The sequence below is a fragment of the Ovis aries genome, chromosome 16 (assembly GCF_016772045.2).
Source record: "Ovis aries strain OAR_USU_Benz2616 breed Rambouillet chromosome 16, ARS-UI_Ramb_v3.0, whole genome shotgun sequence".
NCBI classification, from domain to species: domain Eukaryota; kingdom Metazoa; phylum Chordata; class Mammalia; order Artiodactyla; family Bovidae; genus Ovis; species Ovis aries.
In genome coordinates this window covers 12,834,705-12,856,741 of record NC_056069.1, presented here as the reverse complement: position 1 = coordinate 12,856,741, position 22,037 = coordinate 12,834,705, and the positions used below count along the sequence as shown (strand labels likewise).

General features: G+C 40.6%; 1 protein-coding gene across 9 annotated transcripts in view; it reads left to right on the top strand.

Annotated features, from left to right (window-relative positions):
- MAST4 (microtubule associated serine/threonine kinase family member 4) overlaps nt 1–22,037 on the top strand; it is a 618,855-nt gene that overhangs the window by 303,343 nt on the left and 293,475 nt on the right. For all 9 annotated transcript variants that reach the window (XM_042233730.2, XM_042233728.2, XM_042233727.2 and 6 more), the window contains one exon: nt 21,759–21,790. In XM_042233730.2, coding sequence (XP_042089664.1) covers nt 21,759–21,790 — 32 coding nt within the window. The remainder of the gene's footprint in view (nt 1–21,758; nt 21,791–22,037) is intronic.

Here is a 22,037-nt window from a genome sequence, read left to right as displayed (position 1 = left end):
CACCAGGGAAGGCAATCCCTATCTACTCCTTATCTAGTGTTCTGAGGAGTCTGATAGGGTTTTGGAAGGAGTCTCTTTGCTGGCAGTAGTTGAGAAGAGCAGGCTGAGTACCTCAGACACACGTGCTGGCCAGTGCTTGGAGACCATGGTATCTTTTTGTAATTGACCTGATTATCTTTAACTTCATTGCTTCCTTTAATATTTTTATAAGTTAATGTTTTTTTCCCCAAGGCGGGTTAGGATAAGTTCCCCCTTCCCATTATCTCACACACAATTTTCTGCTTCTTTCCTGAAAGGAAGATTTGACTATGATGTTCCCAAGTAGAGTTTTCCTTGTATTCATTCTGCTTGGAGTTCACAAGTATGTAGATTGATGCTTTTTATCAATTTTCTGGAAAGCCCTTAGCCATTATCTATTCAAATATGTCTTCTACCTCATTTTCTCTCCTCTCCTTTTGGTACTCTGTTCGTACCTGTTAGGTAGTTGAATATTGTTGCACAGATCTTAGACACTGTTTTTTAGTTTTTGCTTTATTTTCCTGGTGATTCATTTTGGATAATTTCTATCATTTTGATTTAAACTTTGCTTATGCCTTCTTCTGCTTTGCTCAGTCAGCTGGTAAGTCCTTTTCATTCTGATATCTTTCATTCCAGCTTTTCCTGTTGTTCTTTATTATTATTATAGTTTCTATCTCTCTAGTAAAATTTTCCATGTATTTGTTCATGTCAGACATCTTTGCCACTGTATCCCTTTGCATAGTTATTTTTGAGTCTTTGTCTGACAACATCGAAATCTTGGTTATCTCTGCATCTGTTTGTATTGCCTGTTTCTTTTGTTGAGTATGGATCCCAACAGTACCCAGCACAGTTCAAGTAGACAGCAGAATGACTCAGCACTCTGACTCAAGTGCTATGACATAGAAGAGACACACCTTTTTTTTTGGAGCTAAATATTCTTTACCTCAATTTCTACTGTTCTCTCATTTAAAAATTTTATAGAAACACATGATAAAGCAACACCTCCTATTTCTCAAGCCTCCTCTTCCAGTTAGAATGTAGACAATTACAAGAGACCACTGTTGTTACCTTCACAATCAAAACAAAGTATGTAAGCTACAAAACCATACTTTAAAAAATAACTTAAAAAGCTGAGAGCACAAGTAAACCTGGGGCTTCCCAGGTGGTGCTAGTGATGAAGAACCCGCCTGCCAGTGCAGGAGACGCAAGAGATGCAGGTTCAGCCCCTGGGTCGGGAAGATCCTGTGGAGAGGGAAATGGCAACCCACTTCAGTATTCTTTCCTGGAGAATCCCAGGGACAGAGGAGCTTCGTGCGCTACAGTTGGTGGGGGTCACAAAGAATCGGGCACAACGGTAGTGATCTCGCATGCATGCACAAGAAAGCCTTAATAAAGTGGATTCCTGAGTGATGAATTCATGAAGGGGAAGGCCCATGGCTATCGTGGAGAAATGACAGCCGGAGGAGAAACCTGCCGTAGGTCAGCACCAGAGGAGTCAGACCAAGTGAGAACACGCTTCGTTCCTAGCTTTTCTCCAAATCTTCACTCCTGTCGTTGAAAGTAATGGTCTCTGGAGAATGTCTACTTCTTGAATGGAAGACGAAGTCTCAGAAATAGATTTGTCCAAGGAGATCAGGGAATTTGTGAATAGGGAAAAGAGAATAAAGATAAGCCTTAACACTGAAACTGAAGTCGCTCAGTCTTGTCCGACTCTTTGCGACCCCACGGACTGTAGCCTACCAGGTTCCTCCATCCGTGGGATTTCCCAGGCAAGAATATTGGAATGGGTTGCCATTTCCTCCTCCAGGGAATCTTCCCAACCCAGGGATCGAACCTGAGTCTCCCACATTGCAGGCAGATGCTTTACCGTCTGAGCCCCCCGGGGAAACTGTAACGATAAGCCTAGCCATTCATAAATCCGGGCTTAGTTGTGTCATTCGGTCACTGTTAGAAACACTTGGCTACGGTGATAGTCCTTAGTTGCTGGCTGTGTCTTTCACATGAACTCTAGACCTATGGCATGGTAGTCGTGTGTTCTTATACTTTGGGCTCATTTCTTTAATGATTTCATCCCTGCTGTGCACAGGGCTTTGTTTATGTAGCTGTCGTGCAGTCTTTCAAGGTACACTAGAGGACACTTGATTGAATTACAGTGTAGGGCACCTACCTCTTTCATCAGAGTGCAATACCAGACTGTGAAATTCAGTTACTAAATGCAGTTGCTGGTGTATCACATGGCAGTAATTTACTGTCTGCTTTTCTTACGGCCATCCTATCATTGTACCAAAGTAAAGGCCCTGTGAAATGTACATTTCTCAAAGCACATTCTGTGTACAGGCCTCAGGGATGGTTCTGCCAAAGTGTTTCATGGTCCCATTAATTTGAGAAACACTGCAGATCATACCCTTTGATCCTGTTAAATAAAATGCCTGTAATTTTAAAAAGTCTTGGGGAAATCTTACAGTAAGTAAATTCTCTGAGCTGTATTTAAGTATATTTTCTGAAACTTATTTGAGTACAGAACCTTTGAGTATAGTACCAAGAAACTTTTAAGTTTTTCTTATCAATACCCATTAGCAAAGTTCATTGAGTAATGTTGAGTTAAATGAACCCTGTTCCTCTTTATTTCAAGGAACATGAATATTTTTTTTTCTTTGTTGGCAAAGTAATGTCTCTGCTTTTTTTTTTTTTAAATTTTTATTTTTACTTTGTTTTACTTTACAATACTGTATTGGTTTTGCCATACATTGACATGACTCCACCATGGGTGTACATGCGTTCCCAAACATGAACCCCCCTCCCAAAACATGAATAATTTTATTGGCTGACACTCTCTATATGTGGGAAACATCTTCCCCACTGTTTTCTGTGAGATAACTAGCATTTTTGGAAGGAGGAGGAGCTCTAATTCAGCAGCCTATCAGGTTACAGGATTATACTTAAGGCCTCCTACTTAGGACAGTGGTAATGTTGAGTTCTGCCTTTGTAGATGTATACTGGTCTCTGCTACCTCACTGGTCCAAGGACTCTGCTAGTTTGCTAGTTCAAGAAAATAAGCTAGGTCAGCTGTCATATCCCACTAAATGAGAAAAGACAGCTAGCTGCCTGGACTGCAATTGGAAGGAAAGGTCAATCAATATATTACCTTTTCTTCCATGTGTTCCTTGCCTGCCGGCTGAGTTGTGCCTTCTCTCTAGCAGTGGTAATCTCTTCTGCTAAATTTTATTTTAACCTTGCAAATAGGTGAAAGGAAGGGCACAGTAATAACATCTCTCCTACACCTCTGAGTATATTATTTGGGCTGACTCTTACTCTGCCTTTCCCCAGCCCCGCCCTGCATGGTCCTGCTTAGATGGAGAGTTAGGCAAGTAGCTGGTGTCACGTACTGTGGGAATTTCTCCGAGAACCCTGTCATGCTCTTGCACAGACAGAATGCAAGCATGTTTGTGATTTTTGACAGTACCCAGGATCTAGGTGGAATAAAGTTTTTTCAAAACATTTCTCAGTCAATGTGTTTACTCTCCTTCACCAGCCATGCAGTGTGATACGGTGCGTCACCAATACTTGAAATAGGCTACAACAGGAGGTCAGAATGGGGCATAGATTTTCTAACACGGCATGTTAGATGGAATGATTTTGTGTACTCTGAAGTGGAAAATTCAATCAGAATTTTCCACACTTTTTAGTTAAAGCAACACTGTTGTTTATTGATGAAAGGTAGACTGGGAGAAATATAGAATGAAAATGGAGTAGATGACAAGTCTAGCATTATTCCTGGTCATAGCAGGAAATACTTTTTCTCTTGTAATTTAATGCAAGCTATATGAGATAAAACAGGGTCTGCTTAAAAGGTACACTATGGAATACTTGGAATATATGCCAGCTTGTTTAGCGTGTGTATGGGTAAAATGCAGTCTGGCTTTCTAAGAAGCTTGTTTTTCATTGAGATGGACTTTGTGCTTGACAAAGGGTAGTTAAAAGGCCCAGGTCATCTATTTTGGCTCAGTTTTAATGCAGCAGAACTCATTTGGAAAGCATCTGAGAGAATCAATAAGACATTCAAAGATAGATTCTTTAAGTTTTCATTCAGGTAGAATATTTAAATGTATTACTAGTTTTCATTCATCTGTGCTTTGGTGCACAGAAGATACATCAGCGTAACTACCTATTATGTAGATGAATACTTTATACTTTCAAATTGCAAAACCTTAGGGTTGCTATGTCAGATTTGTGAATGAATATTTAAGAGAGAATAATGGCCTAAGATTAGTGTGCTCAGTGTGTGCCAGTCAATTTTCTAGATACTTCATGTGTATTCTTTCATTTAATCTGCACAATGACACTATGAGCTCTTATGACTGATCACTTCCAGGGAGGGTATGTCATTTGTCCAAGGCCATCCTCCTAAGCCAGGTTCCTGAGCCACCCCGCCTGGCTGCCCTCCTAGGACTCTGCCATCTCAGCACTTTCATCCCGGTGAGCCTAAGGGCACATGGGTTAGTAACTTAATTCAATTCGCATAGAGTCCTTAGCACTTAGGGTTTTTATATTTAGATTCTATCTTTAAAAGATAGAATATATATAATTTGTATGTGTGTGTGTGTGTGTGTGTAATATTTTGCATGTAGAATCTGGGGAAAAAAGAAAAAACTGGACTGGAAAAAATGAGAGTAATGGTGTTACCAGGGGCTCGGGATAAAGAAATAGGAGAGATGTTTAAGGGTGCATAGGACCTGCCTGCCAATGCAGGAGAGGTAAGAGATGCAGGTTCGATCCTCGGGTCGGGAAGATCCCTGGAGGTAGGCATGGCAGCCCACTGCAGTATTCTTGCCTGGAGAATCCCATGGAGAGAGGAGCCTGGTCCATAGAGTCAAACAGAGGCAGCCATGACTGAAGTGACTTATCACACATGCATGCCTGTGCAACTAGCACATGTGAGTCCTGGAGATCTAATACACAGGACAGTGATTATAGACCTCAAACTGTACTGTAAGCATCAAGCTTGCTAAGAGACTAGATTTTAATTTTTTCCATCACTAGAAGAAATGATATTTATATGAGGTGATAGAGCTGTTGGCTGACATTACAATGACAATTATATTGCAACACAAATGTATCAGATCAATGTTGTATACCTTGAATTTGTATAATGTTATGTCAAGTATATCTGAAGAAAAAGAGACATGTAGTTCTTTAACTATTTTACTTAACTATTAATACTTATTTCCTGATTGATATATAATTCTGATGTTTAGTTTCCTTTCTCTTTTTTGTTTTACTACCATTTAAAGTGACAGAACCATTTAAAACCAATACAATATTGTAAAGTAATTAACCTCCAATTAAAATAAATAAATTTATATTAAAAAAAGAAAATCCAAAAAAAAATAATAAAAGCATTAGTGCAAATTCAGCAACTTGTCTAAATTGTGTGACTTTAAAAGATAGTTTAGGCTGCTTATAATTTTATGTTCTTCAGTGTGCTAAAGCTGATCATTTCCCTCCTTTGTTCATACTATGTTATAGTATAGGTAGTTTATACTGGTTTTTTTTTAATCTTATAGACTGTGAGTCCAGATTTAACTATCAATTTTAGGTTTCCAAGGTGATAACTGTATAATTCAGTGTGTGAACACATAGTGTCTGTGGAATGTAGTAATCATGGCAGTACAGTAAGTCTAGTATGCTTTTTATTTTTAAAAGAAAGAACTTAATTAGTGTAAATAGAAACCGAAGTTGAAACCACCTATACTCGGTCCTGAATTACAAATGGCAGCATTCACATGTGATAAGGGGGGAAACCTTCTTGCTTGGAAATTACTTAATTTTTTCAGTTAATAAAAATAAGATGCCACCTTATGAGAACTTTCTTAGGTCTTCAGTTTAAATGTCCACCCACGTTGTAGCCCTTGTGATCCGAAAACCACACAAGATGTCATCCTGACTTTTAAGAGAAAGGACTCTGTCTTTGCAATGAGAATAGAATTCAGTCTTAGGGAAGAAACAATTAAAACCCAAAGCCTTTCATTATTTTTGATGCTTAAAAAAAGGCAAAAACTGCTACACTATAGTATTTTCTGCTAATTAACTGTCACAAATGTGGTACCATTAAGTTTGAAGTCACTTCAGTTAACTTCAAAGTCATTATTAACACACACTGTGTGGACCTCCCAAATTGATTTTGGAAAAGGAAACCCCAGTGACAGATCTGTAATCAGTGTCTTCAAGGATTTTGCTTCTCATAGAACCTAATCCTAATTTGGGGCTTCTCTGATAGCTCAGCTGGTAAAGAATCTGCCTGCAATGCAGGAGACCTGGGTTGGATCCCTGGGTTGGGATGATCCCCTGGAGGAGGGCATGGCTACCCACTCCAGTATTCTTGCCTGGAGAATCCTCAAGGACAGAGGAGCCTGGTGGGCTACAGTCCTTGGGGACCCCAGGAGTCCGACCCCAAAGAGTCGGACTTGACTGAACGACTAAGGACAAGCACAGCACATAACTTAATCCTAATTTAAGCAACATTTGGTCATTTCTTCTGGGTAACAAGCACGGGCCCTTCTGATGCTCAGAGATGGTGTCAGGGTTGTCTTAACACCAGGTATGCTTTTGGATCCACTGCTCCAAAGATGACTTGCAAAGTTCACTACTATTTTTGGAGCATATCAGGAACATGTTTAGCTGCCAACGACCAAAACCACAACAAATTGCAGCTAAAATAAATAAGGATTCATTATTTCTCATATAAAAATATTGGTTGGTTGGGTGTCCAGGACTGGTGTGGTGTGGGAAAGGGTCATCAAGGCTATGTTGTCTTTGCTCTGCTATCCTTAACATGAGACATCTGACCTTGGCGAAATCACAGGGTTACTTTTTCCAGGGTTCAATTTCCCCATCAGAAAAAAATGGCGGTCACCCTTCCTGTAATTGCAGGGTAGGGTAAGGCTCAAATGAAATCCTGTAGGAAAATATGTGTAGCACAGGGCCTGGTGCCCACTTGATTACTTATACCACAGCTACAGCCCCACAGCACTGGCTTTCATAGTGTGATGGAGGGGAAGGTGTTAAGTGGGAGATAGGGGATCCTACCTTCCTCTCCGTTCTGTCTTAGGGTTCCCTATTCCAGCGTTCTTTCAACTGATGTTATTTGAAATAACACATTGGACAAATTAACTTCAGAAAAGATCCAGTATCCCTTTAACAAATAGAACCTATTACTTAGTAAAATATATCCTTTATAAGGCAATTGTTTATTTTATTCTGTGACCTCTTTCCAATAAATTTCAATACCATTAAAGGCTTAAGGTGCATTATTGATTATTTGACCATGTGTGTCATTAATCTTCCCTTGCTCTCATACTTTTTATGTGTACATTTTAAGTGTCGTCTTTTGCATTTAGATGGAGAAGAGTGGATTAGAAGAAAGCAGACTTGTGGGTATTAGCTTCATATAGCACTTCAAAAGCTCCCTTGCGCTGTTTTTCCTATAAATTTCTACACTAAGATGGGCTTTCAGAATAGTGACGGTTAGATAAACTATAGAGTGTCTTTAGTAAATAAAAATGATTAATCTCAGCTGAATAAATTCACTATCACCAGCCAAATAGTCTCATCCAATTCCGTTTCCTCGTTCTATAAAGAGCGTTTTTCTTTTTGTGTTAAAGTTGTCTGTAATTTTAATGGAAGCTTTGAGTTATTATCTGATTTTTAAAAATTGGTTCATTAAAGGATATTGATTCTTTAAATTAGGAGTGGTTGAAGTGTTGTTTATGGGCAAGCAGTCTCCTTTGCTGGAACCTGGAACCCTCGGTCAAGAAAATTCATCTTAAATCTGTGTAAAGACACCTTAAACACACACACACACACACACACACACACATAGCTCTTAGAGACCATCTCTGGATTGGACAGTAACGTTGGTTTGGAAATGCAGGGGGAACCAACAGGTAAAAGAGAAAGACTATTAAGCACAGTCCTTCCTAGTTGCTTAATTTTTATTGCCCACCATTGATATTCATTTCTTTCCCAGGGTGTTTTCCTGGGTAATGAGAAGATTCTAAAATCAAATAAGGGTTTTGAACAGTGAAGATGTTTGCACTGTTCTCTTGAAGAATCCTATAGATTTGTAGTGATCTTAAGAGGTGTCTCATATCCACTATATTAACTAGCCTTTTAGAAGCTTATGAACATTGTAGCTTTTATTGATTCCAGGGAATTGTACCCAACAATAAGCAATAAAAGTCGATGGTAACTTTCTTCACATATAGGGGTGTACAGATCAATATTTTGAATTTACTGTAATTTTCTAGTAATGGATGGAAGACCTGAAAAAATTGTGGAGCCTTGCAGGGCACAGCTGTGCAGTGTTGCCTTTTTATCTAAGCTCACTGTAGGTCACAGGCTTTCCCAAGTAGCAAGAAACATAGTTAAGTGGCAGGGCCGATGCGTATATTTATCACAAGCCTTCATAAGTCTCTTTGGAAGCAAAAAGGAGAATCACAAAACTTGTCTACAGTGACCTTAATTTTCTAGTCCTGAAGGACCTCTAAAGTGTACTGACTTAAAGGCAATTCAGATGTTAAATATCCAATATTTGTATATGATCTCCTTCTACTAAAGGAATTTTTTGTCCTGATTAGTAACAGGGTTTGTGTTTTCACTGAAGCCTGCTTTGCCTGGAATCTTTCAATTGTTTGACAGAATTGTGCCCAGGTTCAACAGTCAGAGAAGAGGAGATAGGCATCCTGAGCACTTGCTCCTCAGTTTTACCCATTTCTCACTTGTGCCCCAGGTAGCACATCTGATGTATCACACTTCAGCCAAGTCGTGGCTCACGCCTAGGATGCTGGTGTGTTCAGAACTGTGCTACGGGCATCAAGTGTGGTCTCAGTGTTCTCCACACCTTATGACATATGTTATAATAGCCTCATTTTATAACTTAGAAGATTGAGTCTTAGAGATGTTAAAGAGATTTTTCAAGGATGTTTTCCAGCATTGACTTACATTAGAACATAGATATATCTGAATCTAGATCCTGTTCATTTACTCACTATGAAGTATACAATGAGCTTAAATAAGAATTTCTGTTTAACACAAAGTTTGGTTGATCTAATATCCATTTTCTTGTTTCACTTCTTTTGTTGCAAAGGGCTGTGGCTCCTCTAATTGGATCAAAACAAATTTCTTTAATTTCAAAGATGGCTTGCTTTTTGAAAGCAAGCAAGCTTGTCTCTTTTGCTTGAAAGAGACAGTATTTTGTTCCTTAAGAAGAAGATGAACACAGAAAATACTGTATGACTGAGGGCTGAAAGCTCCTAACCTTGAGGAAATAAATTCACCTCACTTAGTATATAGTAAGCACTCGGTCAACTGGAGATGTTATTAATACTAGCTACTACTAGGGTTCGATCCCTGCTACTCAGGAAACTTTGGAGAAATGTGAAACTCAAGAGACAGATTTACCTTATATCATACTGAATTGGAAGGAGGTATGTATATAAATATGAGATTCTCAAGCTTGATTTTTTGATATCAAGGGTGTAACATGTTAGGAAGCATCAAAACCCTAGTAATTGGCTGGAAAGGAAGCTTGTTTTGTTTCCTCATTTACTTGGGGTTAACCAATAATTTGACTTGTTACGCTTTTTCGATTTTAAAAGATCTATGTTAAAAGTAATGTGTTTGCAAACCTTTACTTCAAATAAAACCAGAGTCTATAAAAATACTTTAAGTGTGAAATTTGCTTAGAAAGAGCTGCAAAACTGTGCTGTAATACTCCTTTCTAAGAGTAATTGCCACTGTGTTATCAAGTATGAATGCAACTCAATATAGCCTACTTGGGGGTGGGGGGAGGGAGTGTTATCCCTGGCGGAAGGGGGCCGGGGCGTCGCTAGTACAAACACACCAAATCTTACTTGGTGATGAAAAGTAAATAAAACTGTTCTCGACTCAGACTGCTGTGGATTCGAAGACAAGCTAAGCCATTTACCAGCTCTGTGACCTGTGTAGCTACGTACTGCTCTGTGCCTCCGTTCCGCAAAATGAAAATAATAGTGAAAATTGAAGAAGATAACGCACATCACCACGTGGTCCACATTAGGAACTGTGGCTAGATGGATAAAGGTGGGCTTAGTAAAGAAGTACAATTCCCACCAATTGTGTAAAAATTTAAAGTGGAAGAGGGGGTTGTGATTAATGATATTTAACTTTCATGCAAGAAAGACTTGGGGGACTGCCTTTGTAGTCCAGCGGTTAAGATTTTTCTTCCAATGCAGGGGGTGTGAGTTCAGACTAAGATTCCCACATGCCTCTTGGCCAAAAAGTCAAAGCATAATACAGAAGCTATATTATAACAAATTCAATAAAGACTTAAAAAATGGTCCACATTAAAAAAAAAAAAAAAAAGAGTTCTGAAGACCTGTCCTTTGCTCTAATCTTATTTGCAAATCTCTCTCACATTCTCTCCCATCAGGGACCCTCTGGTCTAAATTAAATGGTTTTGCATCCCCTTATCCACATTCGGATTTCATGATTTGACTTTTGAATGGCCCTCTTCTTTCATCTCTGAATGGTGCCTGCCCAGTGGTTTAGCTGCCCAGACCTATCTGACTCTTTGAGGCCCCATGGATTGTAGCCCATCAGGCTTCTCTGTGCATGGGATTTCCCAGGCAAAAATACTGGACTGGGTTGCCATTTCCTACTCCAAGGGTTCTTTTCTACCCACAGATCGAACCCACATCTCCTGCGTCTCCTACACTGAAGGTGGATTCTTTACTGACTTAGCTCCTAAATGTTCTAAACTTTCCCAGAAGTTAAGCACTTCTTTTCAGCTCCCATAGATCCTAGGCACACATTTCTCTCTTGAATCTGCCCCTCCTCTCTTTCCCCACTGTCTCTTTCTTGGTCCTGCCACTGAGCTATGCTTCCTGGATAAATTAATAAGCCTCTGAGTTACTTTCCTGTGTAACTCATTTACACCCTGTTACCAGAGTGATCCTTTTTGACGTGTAAATTTAACCATCTTATTCTACTTAAAATGCTCTCTGAATTCCTCATTGCCTATAGGATAAAGAAAGACTCTCCTAAAATCCTATGGCTTTCCCTCTGCCTGCCTCCCTCCAGACTCATGTCCTGTTGTTTTTTCCTTTCTACCTCCTGTTCTGGCCTTTCCAAGTTTACTAAGAGCTCTATGCTGTTTCACCCCACCCTGCTTTGCTGCATCCATTTCCTCTTCTGGAATGCCCCTGTCCTCGCCCACTCCTGAGGCTGCCTCGCCAACTCCCAGATGCCTCTGAAGAAAGGCCAGGCTTAAGTATTGCATCACTCGGGAATATTTGATTTGCAAGGAGCAGAAACAGCAAGTTAAACTGGTTTAAGCAATGAAGGGACTTGATTGGCTCCCATAACTGAGAAATTCAGGTAGAGGCAAGACTGGATCCATTAATTCAAAGAAATCACCCAAGACCCAGTTTCTACCTGTCTTTCTTCTCTGTCACCTTCTGCCCTGCCGCTGTTGTTAGTGTCTTGGGATTAATGCCCCTCCTTTCTTGCTAGCTCTCTTGGAAAAGGGAAGGAGTTGTTTCCCAGGAGCCCAGAACACGCATTATTTGGCATCTTATTTTCCCAGATTGAATCAGATGCTATCTTTGAAGCAATTACTTTGGCTCAAATGATGAACGTTGTCATCAGTTTAACCTAACCTGAGCTAAGCCTGGTGGTCAAGAATACTGTCAGTTCCACCAGATTTTGTTTTTATCAATGATGGGAAACATCACTGGGCAAGAAACCATCTTGACTCTCCTTAAAGAAAACTGATCACCCCCCTCCCGTGGTACTACTGCATATTTTGAAAAAAACTCTATTCCAGGCTTTTCCACACTGTATTCTGAAGCAAGCCAAGTCATTTAACCTCAGCACTTGCCTCATCAGCCTTTACTAAAAAGTGTTCAACGGATTAAAAGACACAAAAAACATTCTGCTCACTTTAATCCCCGCATGTGTCCCTTGTTTTCACCTTTGGCGGAAGATTTTGCCTTCTGTTTCTGAAATTACAGGACTCTAAGTAAATTACTTCCGTTTTCCTTTGTTGTTTAAAAGGTATCTGTTCTTACCCATACTTTTCTTCCTTCTAAAAGGAAAAGCTGCCCTCCTTTTTAAAAAACATTTTATTTATTTATTTTTTTATTAAAGCCAACCCTCTCTGCTTATGTACTCATTCAGACCCCCACCCCCTTCCCTGTTGCTCATATCACCACTTTGACCTGCTTTCTGGCACTTTCCCTTGGAATGTAGGCAAAAATTGGGGTGGAATAATGGAGGTTCAGATTTTGTGTCCACCATCTCCTGGCTTTGCAGTGCTGGGCAATCTCTCATCTCTGGACACTTCATGGGAAGGCTGGAGTGTTGCACCAAGCAGCCAAGTGAATTTGGTAGGAAATTCGTAGACTCCATCTTTTATAGAATCTTACAAAACCCAAAGAGCCAGACACCCATATTGTGACTGAGGAAGTTGTATATGGAAAGGCGTAGGAGATGAATGCCAAGTCTTGAGGACCATGACTGTTGATTTCAGTGCAAGGCAAAAAAAGCTAACTCAGAAAGGAAGGCAGTAACTACTTGTGTTTTGTCAGAGAAAGTGAGCATGTGGTTGTGATCAAGTAAACTTTACACGAAAACCAAGCAAGCATTTTAGTGTGCCTTTTATGGTTTATTTTGTTGAACTTTACTGCCACAAATAAATATGTTAAAGTGCACTATGGTTATAAATACAGAAATAGAATGAAAGAAAACCTGCAAGAAAGGGAAATCCTTTAAGATTCTCCACCCAACTCACATTCTCACTGTGAGAGAGATTTCAACGCTATTTTACCAGTTGGATGGTTTAAAAGACCAGGCATCTCTGTAGATTCCTACTGCTGCTTTTCCAGCTTTACTCTATAGTTTGTATGCAGACAGCTGTGTACATTATGGGCAATTCACTGGATTTTTCAAGGGTGGTTTGAACGTGAGCCACTTTTGAGTATAACTCAGTTTTAGAACCAACCTTTCATGTAAGATCTGGTTCTAGGGTGTGGTGTGTGTATTCTTCTGTTCTCTGTTTCTGCCTTCACAAGTAAAACTGGAGGTCAGAAAAATGGGGATGAAAACCTTCCCTTAAAAGAGCCCATCCCTGGCTGAGCCTATACCCCTAGTTAAATTTGCACCCCACTGGGTAGGAAGAGTTCCATTTGGGACACCCCTCCTTGCCCCATGCTTCCCACTTGGAAAGGAAATAACAATAAAACCCTCACACTTCACTACTATAGTAACAGTATTCCATTAAAAAAAAAAACAAATCCAACTAATGTGCCCTTAAGGGTACTTAGAAGTGCCAGCCTCATGAAACAGCATATGCAAAAAACTCTCTCTCCATCTCCAGGGTGGTGTTCAGACATCGATATTTGTCAAAGCTCCCTGGGTGACACTGATGGGTAGCCAGGCTGCGTTCAGAACCACTGCTTGAGCTGAATTATCTCATCCCCTTTTATTTTCTCTCTCCTGTTACCATTTACTCATTCAATTATACTGCATACTCTTGCACCTGGTGATATCTCTCCTGTCCTGTGTATGTGTTTCCCCAAGGAGCTTTTAAATCTGTTTTGTTTTCTCCTTATGTGTCCCTGACAGTGCCTGATACACAGCCTGACACATCTTGGCTCTTTAAACTCTCTCCCTAAATTAATGGTTTGTCTGTCAGTGCAGAGTAGTCGGAGTCACCCTTGATGACAGGGTGAGGCCACTGATGACTAATTAAGGGACGATGATATGGAGGAGTATGGGAACTTTAATGGTTTCTGGAAAATAGTGAGGAATGGTACCTGCTGGCTCTCAGGGTTCTATTTGTTTGCAGGAATTTGCTTTTCTCTTAGGGGTTGGGGGGAGGGTGGGTTACTGAGTTCCAAATCCTCTTCCCTTTCTTTCCGAGGACCTCCTGTGGTGTGAAGCCTGGTGGAGCTGGCCCCACCTCCTACTGTGCTCAGGAAGGGAGCCAGTGTTTCCTTGTTCCTGCCCCCTGGGCAGTTAGGGCAGGGCCCCAGGTGTATCATGCTGACACCCACCAGGAATGGGACACTCATGGGGAGTGCCTGCCTGAGTGCTAAGGGAAGGTGCTGGGACCTGTCGAAGGTCCTTCCCAGAGGGAAGCTGAGCTGCGCTTTGAGCAGCAGAGGTGTCCTAACAGGGCTGGTCCCCAGAGGTGGTCATGTTCTCTGGGGGTTCGTTTCCTAGTTCCTGCCCATTTTTGGACCTTGTCTGTGAAGCTGCCTTGTGTGAGAGCTGGTATCTACCCAGTAGTATTTTTGCTTGCTAGCCTCTTTCGGTTTGTGTGGTTTGAGGATTTGCATAGTTTAGCACATCATTTAACAGTGGTACCACCTCATTCGAAGAGTTGACTCATTGGAAAAGACCCTGATGCTGGGAGGGATTGGGGGCAAGAGGAGAAGGGGGCGACCGAGGATGAGATGGCTAGATGGCATCACTGACTCGCTGGACATGAGTTTGAGTGAACTCCGGGAGTTGGTGATGGACAGGGAGGCCTGGCGTGCTGCAATTCATGGGATCGCAAAGAGTCGGACACGACTGAGCGACTGAACTGAACTGAACTGAACCACTAGCAAACTTCTCCCCGCCTGTAGATTTGAAGCGGCCCTGTGTGAATACTTATGTGTGTGTGCCACTTCTTTTTCTGTCTGTCCTCTCTTTTCCTATCTCTTCCAGGCCATGGTTTTACATACCATCTTATACATTCATGATTTCAATGTCTATTTCCAGCCCTGATCTCTTTCTTGAACCCTGGGTTCATTTGTCCAACCACCTGTTTGGAAATTTCTGTTATTCTCACAGACATCTTGAATGTGACATATCCAGACTGAAATTCTTCCCTCAAACTCCGCTTGATCAGGCCAAGAACTTTGACTCTTTCTGGCTTTATCTTCCATCTTCCACATCTAGTTCTTTCGTAACTTCTATGAAAACATATCTCAAACCAAGCTCTGACCATTTTCACTGATGGTCCAAGTCACAGTCTTCTCTCATTTAGACTATTCTATAACTTTCTAAAATACTGGATTAATTATGACCTTATAATAAGCTTAGAATATTTCGGTATTTATTAGTTTATACATTCCATGCTCTAACTTAGATGTCCCTAACTTCCAGAGACTGGTTCAGTTCAGTTGCTCAGTCATGTCCGACTAAAATTTGTGACCCCATGAATCGCAGCATGCCAGGCCTCCCTGTCCATCACCAACTCCTGGAGTTCACTCAGATTCACGTCCATCGAGTCAGTGATGCCATCCAGCCATCTCATCCTCTGTCATCCCCTTCTTCTCCTGCCCCCATTCCCTCCCAGCATCAAAGTCTTTTCCAATGAGTCAACTCTTTGCATGAGGTGGCCAAAGTACTGGAGTTTCAGCTTCAGCACCATTCCTTCCAAAGAAATCCCAGGGCTGATCTCCTTCAGAATGGACTGGTTGGATCTCCTTGCAGTCCAAGGGACTCTCAAGAGTCTTCTCCAACACCACAGTTCAAAAGCATCAATTCTTTGGTGCTCAGCCTTCTTCACAGTCCAACTCTCACATCCATACATGACTAATGGAAAACCATAGCCTTGACTAGACGGACCTTAGTCAGCAAAGTAATGTCTCTGCTTTTGAATATGCTATCTAGGTTAGTCATAACTTTTCTTCCAAGGAGTAAGCGTCTTTTAATTTCATGGCTGCAATCACCATCTGCAGTGATTTTGGAGCCCAGAAAAATAAAGTCTGACACTGTTTCCACTGTTTCCCCATCTATTTCCCATGAAGTGATGGGACCAGATGCCATGATCTTCGTTTTCTGAATGTTGAGCTTTAAGCCAACTTTTTCACTCTCCTCTTTCACTTTCATCAAGAGGCTTTTAGTTCCTCTTCACTTTCTGCCATAAGGGTGGTGTCATTTGCATATCTGAGGTTATTGATATTTCTCCCAGCAATCTTAATTCCAGCTTGTGTTTCTTCCAGTCCAGCGTTTCTCATGATGTACTCTGCATATAAGTTAAATAAGCAGGGTGACAATATACAGCCTTGACGTACTCCTTTTCCTATTTGGAACCAGTCTGTTGTTCCATGTCCAGTTCTAACTGTTGCTTCCTGACCTGCATACAGATTTCTCAAGAGGCAGGTCAGGTGGTCTGTATTCCCATCTCTCTCAGAATTTTCTACAGTTTATTGTGATCCACACAGTCAAAGGCTTTGGCATAGTCAATAAAGCAGAAATAGATGTTTTTCTGGAACTCTTGCTTTTCCATGATCCAGCGGATGTTGGCAATTTGATCTCTGGTTCTGGTACCTCCTATTAAATCAGCAGCAGCATTAGATTAGAAATAAGGTGCACAGTAAATGTAATGCACTTGAATTATCCAAAACCATCCCCCCTGACACCCAGTCCATGGAAAAATTATTTTCCACAAAAGGTTAGGGATCACTGCTCTAAAATACACACATACACACAACACACAGTTTTTATTTCTCCCTACTTCTCTCTCCTACTTTTAGAGAACTTTAAAAACTTTTGAAAATCATTTTGTTGCAGGAAGGCGGACCCCTTCCAGGTCTTGTCTAACACTCAGAAATGAATTGTCCGAGGAGACACATGTGCTGACAAAGCAAGAGATTTTATTGGGAAAGGGCACCCGGGTGGAGAGCAGTAGGGTAAGGGAACCCAGGAGAACTGCTCTGCCGTGTGGCTCTCAATGTTGGGTTTTATGGTGATGGGATTAGTTTCCAGGTAGTCTGTGACCAATCATTCTAATTCAGAGTCTTTCCTGGTGGCGCACGCATCGCTCAGCCAAGATGGATGCTAGCAAGAGGGATTCTGGAAAGTGGACGGACACGCAGTGTCTCCTTTAGACCTTTCCTGAACTCTTCCAGTTGGTGGTGGCTTATTAGTTACATATTCCTTATCAAGATCTCCTGTCATAAGACAACTCATGCGAATAGTTACTATGGTACCTGGCCAGGGTGGGCGGTTTCAATCAGTGTGCTTGCCCTAACCATTTGAGATTTGCAGAAAAGTTGCAAGATAGTTGAATTTTTGCATACTCTTCCCCCAGTTTCCACTAGTGTTAACATCTTATGTAACCTTAATACACTTGTCAAAATTATGAAATTGACATTTATACATTACTGTTAACTAAACTACACACTTTATTTGGCTATCACCAGGTTTTCCACTAATGTCCTTTTTAACGAGTCAAAATCCAGTCTAGGATCCAACGTTGCGTGTAGTCATTGTTTATCCTTAGTCTTCTCTGATCTGTGACCATTTCCCAGTTGTTCCTTGTTTTTCACAACCCTGACAGTTTTGAAGATGTTCTATGGAATGACCCTAAATTTGGGTTTCCCTGGTGTTTTGTTTCTTTTTTTTCCCAGAATGAAATGGGAGCTAAGGGTTTGGGGGAGAGAATGCCCCAGAGATGAAGTCCTTCCCATCACATCATATCAGGGGCGCATGATATCTATGCCTATCATCGGCATCATTAGCGTTGGTTGGTTCAGATGGTGTTTGTCAGATTTATCCACTGAAAAGTTGCTGCTTTTCCCTGTCCCTCCTTTCTTTCTGGAAGGGAATCACTAAGCCCAGGGGCTTGCTAGGTGTTGCTAGTGGTGGTGAAAGAACCCACCTGCCAACGCAGCAGATGTAAGAGACACTAACACTAGTTCGATCCCTGGGTTGGGAAGATCCCCTGGAGGAGGGCATGGCAATGCACTCCAGTATTTTTGCCTGGAGAATCCCCATGGACAGAGGAACCTGGAGGGCTACAGCCCATGGGGCCACAAAGAGTTGGACACGACTGCAGTGACTTAGCACACATGCACTAAGTACCGCCCCTTTCCAGGGGAAGAGAGTTAAGCCCCACCTCTTGAAGGAGGGGAGATTTTATTTGTAACACAATCTATGGACATCTCCTTTCTTTTTTAAATCATAACTGGCCTATCATCAGTTAAAAAGAATAGTTCAAAGATTTCATGGCAGGTATAACCATGTTATTTTATTTGTGTATGAAGAGCTATTAATACTTCAGAAATAGTATATACTTTTAAAGTTGCCATTGTGGATATTAATACATATTAAACATTGCAGCTATTTCTCAGTTGTCTTTATGAATAAGACAAGTTATTTTCTCTGTTTGAGGCCAAGGTTGGCCGAAAGGAAAAGGAAGGGAAAAGAATCACCTGTTATCCTTTCTCTTTCTGGACTTACAGAAATTCTCCATGTGAACTTGAGGAACCTGTGTGTCCTCAGTCTTATCAAGAGATCACAAGATGAAAAGCCAAGTGCTTAGGCAGATTAACTTTTCTTCATCTTTATTTTTAGTGTATGTACACTAGACTTGCCAGTTAGAATTTATAGAAAAGAAGGCAAAGAAGATCATAATATTAAGCAAATAATGATATAAAGTGATTCTAAAAATATTAGAAGTCCCTGAAAAATCAACATCGTGAAAATAATTTTAAATTTCTAATATTCTTAAGTATACTCATATGTATTTCTTTAACTTATGATGATCAATAATCACACTTTTTAGTTCAGATGGATGTTTCTTATCCTTTTTTTCTCTCTCTGCCCTCATCCCTTCTCTGTTCTTATGCTAAATTTTCAACACATGTTCCACATATACTCAGCACAAGCTTTGGTTTATGACTGGCCACTAAAAGGTGGCACAATGGTAAAGGATCTGCCTGCCACTGCAGGAGATGCAAGAGCTGCAGTTTCCACCCCTAGGCTTAGAAGATCCCCTGGAGGAGGAAAGGCTACCCACTCCAGTATTCATGCCTGAAAAATTCCACGGACAGAGGAGCCTGGCGGGCTGCAGTCCACGGAGTCGCGAAGAGTCAGAGACAGCTGAGTATGCATACACGTGCATGGCACTGATACCATAATTCTCCAGGCAAGAACACTGGAATCGGTTGCTGTTTCCTTCTCCAAGGGGATCTTCCCAACCGAGGGATCAACCTGGGTCTCCTGCATTGCTGGCAGATTCCTTACTGTCTGAGCCACCGGAGAAGCCCAATACCGTATGCCTTACCTAATTATATAAGTGTGTGTTAGTGACCTTGTCCTGACACTAACAGAATAAGATGAGGATACACACACAATATCGCTGGGGTTGGGGCAGTAAGTGCCTAATGTTGCTCATTTGCATCCAACCAGTTCAGGTTCATCAGCGTGTGGTCCCACGAGGCAGGGCCACAGCCCTTCCTGGCTCCATCTGCAGTATCTCAGCCTTCCTGGCATTTGCAGGCTTTTGCAGCCATTGTTCACAAGGTCTTGGCCACAGCACATTCATTTCTCTCACTTTATTACCGTCACATCTGATTCCAATTTGCTACCAAATTGAGTTTCCAGTTCCGCGCCTGACATTCAAGCCGTCAGGTGGATTAGCTCCTCAGCTAGTTTAGCGTGGACCCTGCAGGTCAGTTGACAGTGGCCTATTAAATGTCCCGTGCTCCTCTGCCTGCAACCTCGGCTGCCGTCCGGGGAGCGGCAGTGCGGGGTTTCCCACTGTGACCTTTCTTCTTGTTTAGAACTCATAATTCTAGAGCTGTTGGAAAGACTTTCTGATTAAAAGCAGAGTTGGCTTTGTATCCCTTATCTTGCCATTTCAGCAGTTTTTTGTTTTTTTTTTTTTTTCTCAGAGCAAAGCAGCCAGTTTTCTGTTGGGACATTTGGTGGAAGATGATTGATTGAACTATTTGGGGATCATTTATTTGGCCCTTCCCCTCTTATCTTCTGAGTGATCTGTTTACAGACTTGAAACATCTGACTTCTTTTCTGTTATTAATGCTAACACCTCGGGTACCCCTCCTTTTCTTTTAAAGCTGCTGTCAGATGAGCTTACTAAACAGAAGTATTTATTTGTTTAATTAGGCTCTAGGCCTTTTGCTGTAGAGTAGGTCTCAGGGATTCTTTTTCTTTATTTATGGAAGCATAGTTGCTTTGCCATAGCGTGTCAATTTCGGGGTACAGCACAGTGATTCAGTTGTATGTATGAATTCCTTTTCAGATCAGTAATTTCTTTTTAAAAGAAACTCTCTGGTGAGTGATTACTTCTAGGAAGTTCTTTTTTCTTTTTCTTTTTAACCTAAATACAAAACAGATTTCTCAGGGCTTGTCATAACCCAAGACACACATATAGAAAATTATTCATTGGTTGTTCTATTTACATTTCAGTTTTCCAAAGAAAACTATCTTGGTCAGAAACACTTCTCTCCTCATTAGAGGCTTTAGCAAATAAAGGTGTATTTATGTTTTGGAATCAGGGGCCTAAGTTCCGCAAACACTATAATTTCTTGGGGCTAATGAAGGATTAAAGAAAAACTCAAAACAACAAAAAACATTCCACCACTGAACCCTGGAGCCCTTGAAAAGAAAATGGTTAGCTATTAGGAAAAGGAAGAAAATACTCTGTCCCTAAAATTGTTTTTTTTTTTTCTTGCAATTAATCATCTGATTATTATAACTCTATATCAAAATACATTTTCCCATTAATAAGAGAGTAAAGTAATAACTTTGATTAAGTTCTGTTTAAGGCAGGATCCTCCTCTGGGCTCCTACTCTCAAGTCCATTTTTTTTTTTTTTTTTTTTTTGGTAAGCTGTGCTGAAGTAAATTGCATGCTTTAGAAGTAAGATGGGAGGCCACAGGCCATGACAAACATTTAAGGATCCAATAAGAACAGGGAGCAGGAAAGGTGAGTTTGAGCTGAAGGGGAAGCACCTTTCAGAAAATGATGCTTAAACTCCAGGCGGGCAAAAAAATAAATGATAATTATGGGAATGAAGGCCCAAATTTAGGCAAGCCTTTCAAATTTTGAGTTAAAATAGCCAGATGACTCATTGCTTCCTATTCTTTAGTTATCGTCATCAAGTAATCATTCTCGAATGCCCAGGCTTCTGAAAGCTCCACTAGTGGGTGGAAGTATTTCTGTATCCCTTTTTATTGATTTGTTTGGCTTGTTTGCTGGGTTGTTTTGTTTTGTTTTCCCGTAGACACTCCATAGAAAGGTAGATAATGATCTTAATTTGAGATAAGTGTGAGAGCATCCTTTGAAACAATAAAGCAATTTATTAATTGTTGTTGCTGTCTGGTTACCTTTTGAGAGGTTCATTAACCTACTTTAAAAAATACTCTAAATCATAAATCACATTTGCTTTAAGAAATAACACCAGAAGGAAACCTTTTGCTGTGTTTCTTTTTAAAAGTATGATCTTCGGTAGACACAACGTTTTGCGTGAGTTTATTTCTGTTGGGGGCAAATAGTCTGATTTAACTCCCTTTTCATTTCACTTTTGGCTTAATTATAATCCTGCAGAATTTCCCCTCCTCCTTCTATTTCCTTTTTGGTTAAGTTCTTTGCTTGCTCAGATTTCCGTTACCCTCAATTATAGTGTCATGTACTCAGTATTTGACTGTCATTGCTTTGGAAGGATTGATGTCTTTTCTGCTTTGGAATTTAGGTAATCTGTGTTTGAACCTTAAACACAGTGTATAAAAGGGACAATGTAAGAAGGGATTCAGTATAAAATAATTGCACTAAAATCTTTTCAGTATAGAAAATGCCAAATCAAGCATAACAAGGAAGATACCTTGTTACCCGTTTGGTCTCCTAGTAGTCTAAGGTTAAGGCAGCATCTCATATACATGTTTTTTTTTTTTTTTTTGCAGAAGGAGCTGAGTCTTCCCAGAAGAGGAAGTCTGTAAGTAGAATAATTTAGTTTCCTTATTGATTCCTTCATATTTTGGGATAAAGTGTATAATGTCATTATTCTCTGACTTGTTAGGTTTTCAATGACAATCAAAAGATTAATGATAATCAACTGAATTAAGAAAAGACAAAGCTTTGCACTTATTTATAAATGTCAGAATTAATGATTTCAAAATAACTTGAAGAAAGTTTCCAGCGTTTTTTCCTCACGCATCCTGTCAGCCAAAATGCATTATTCC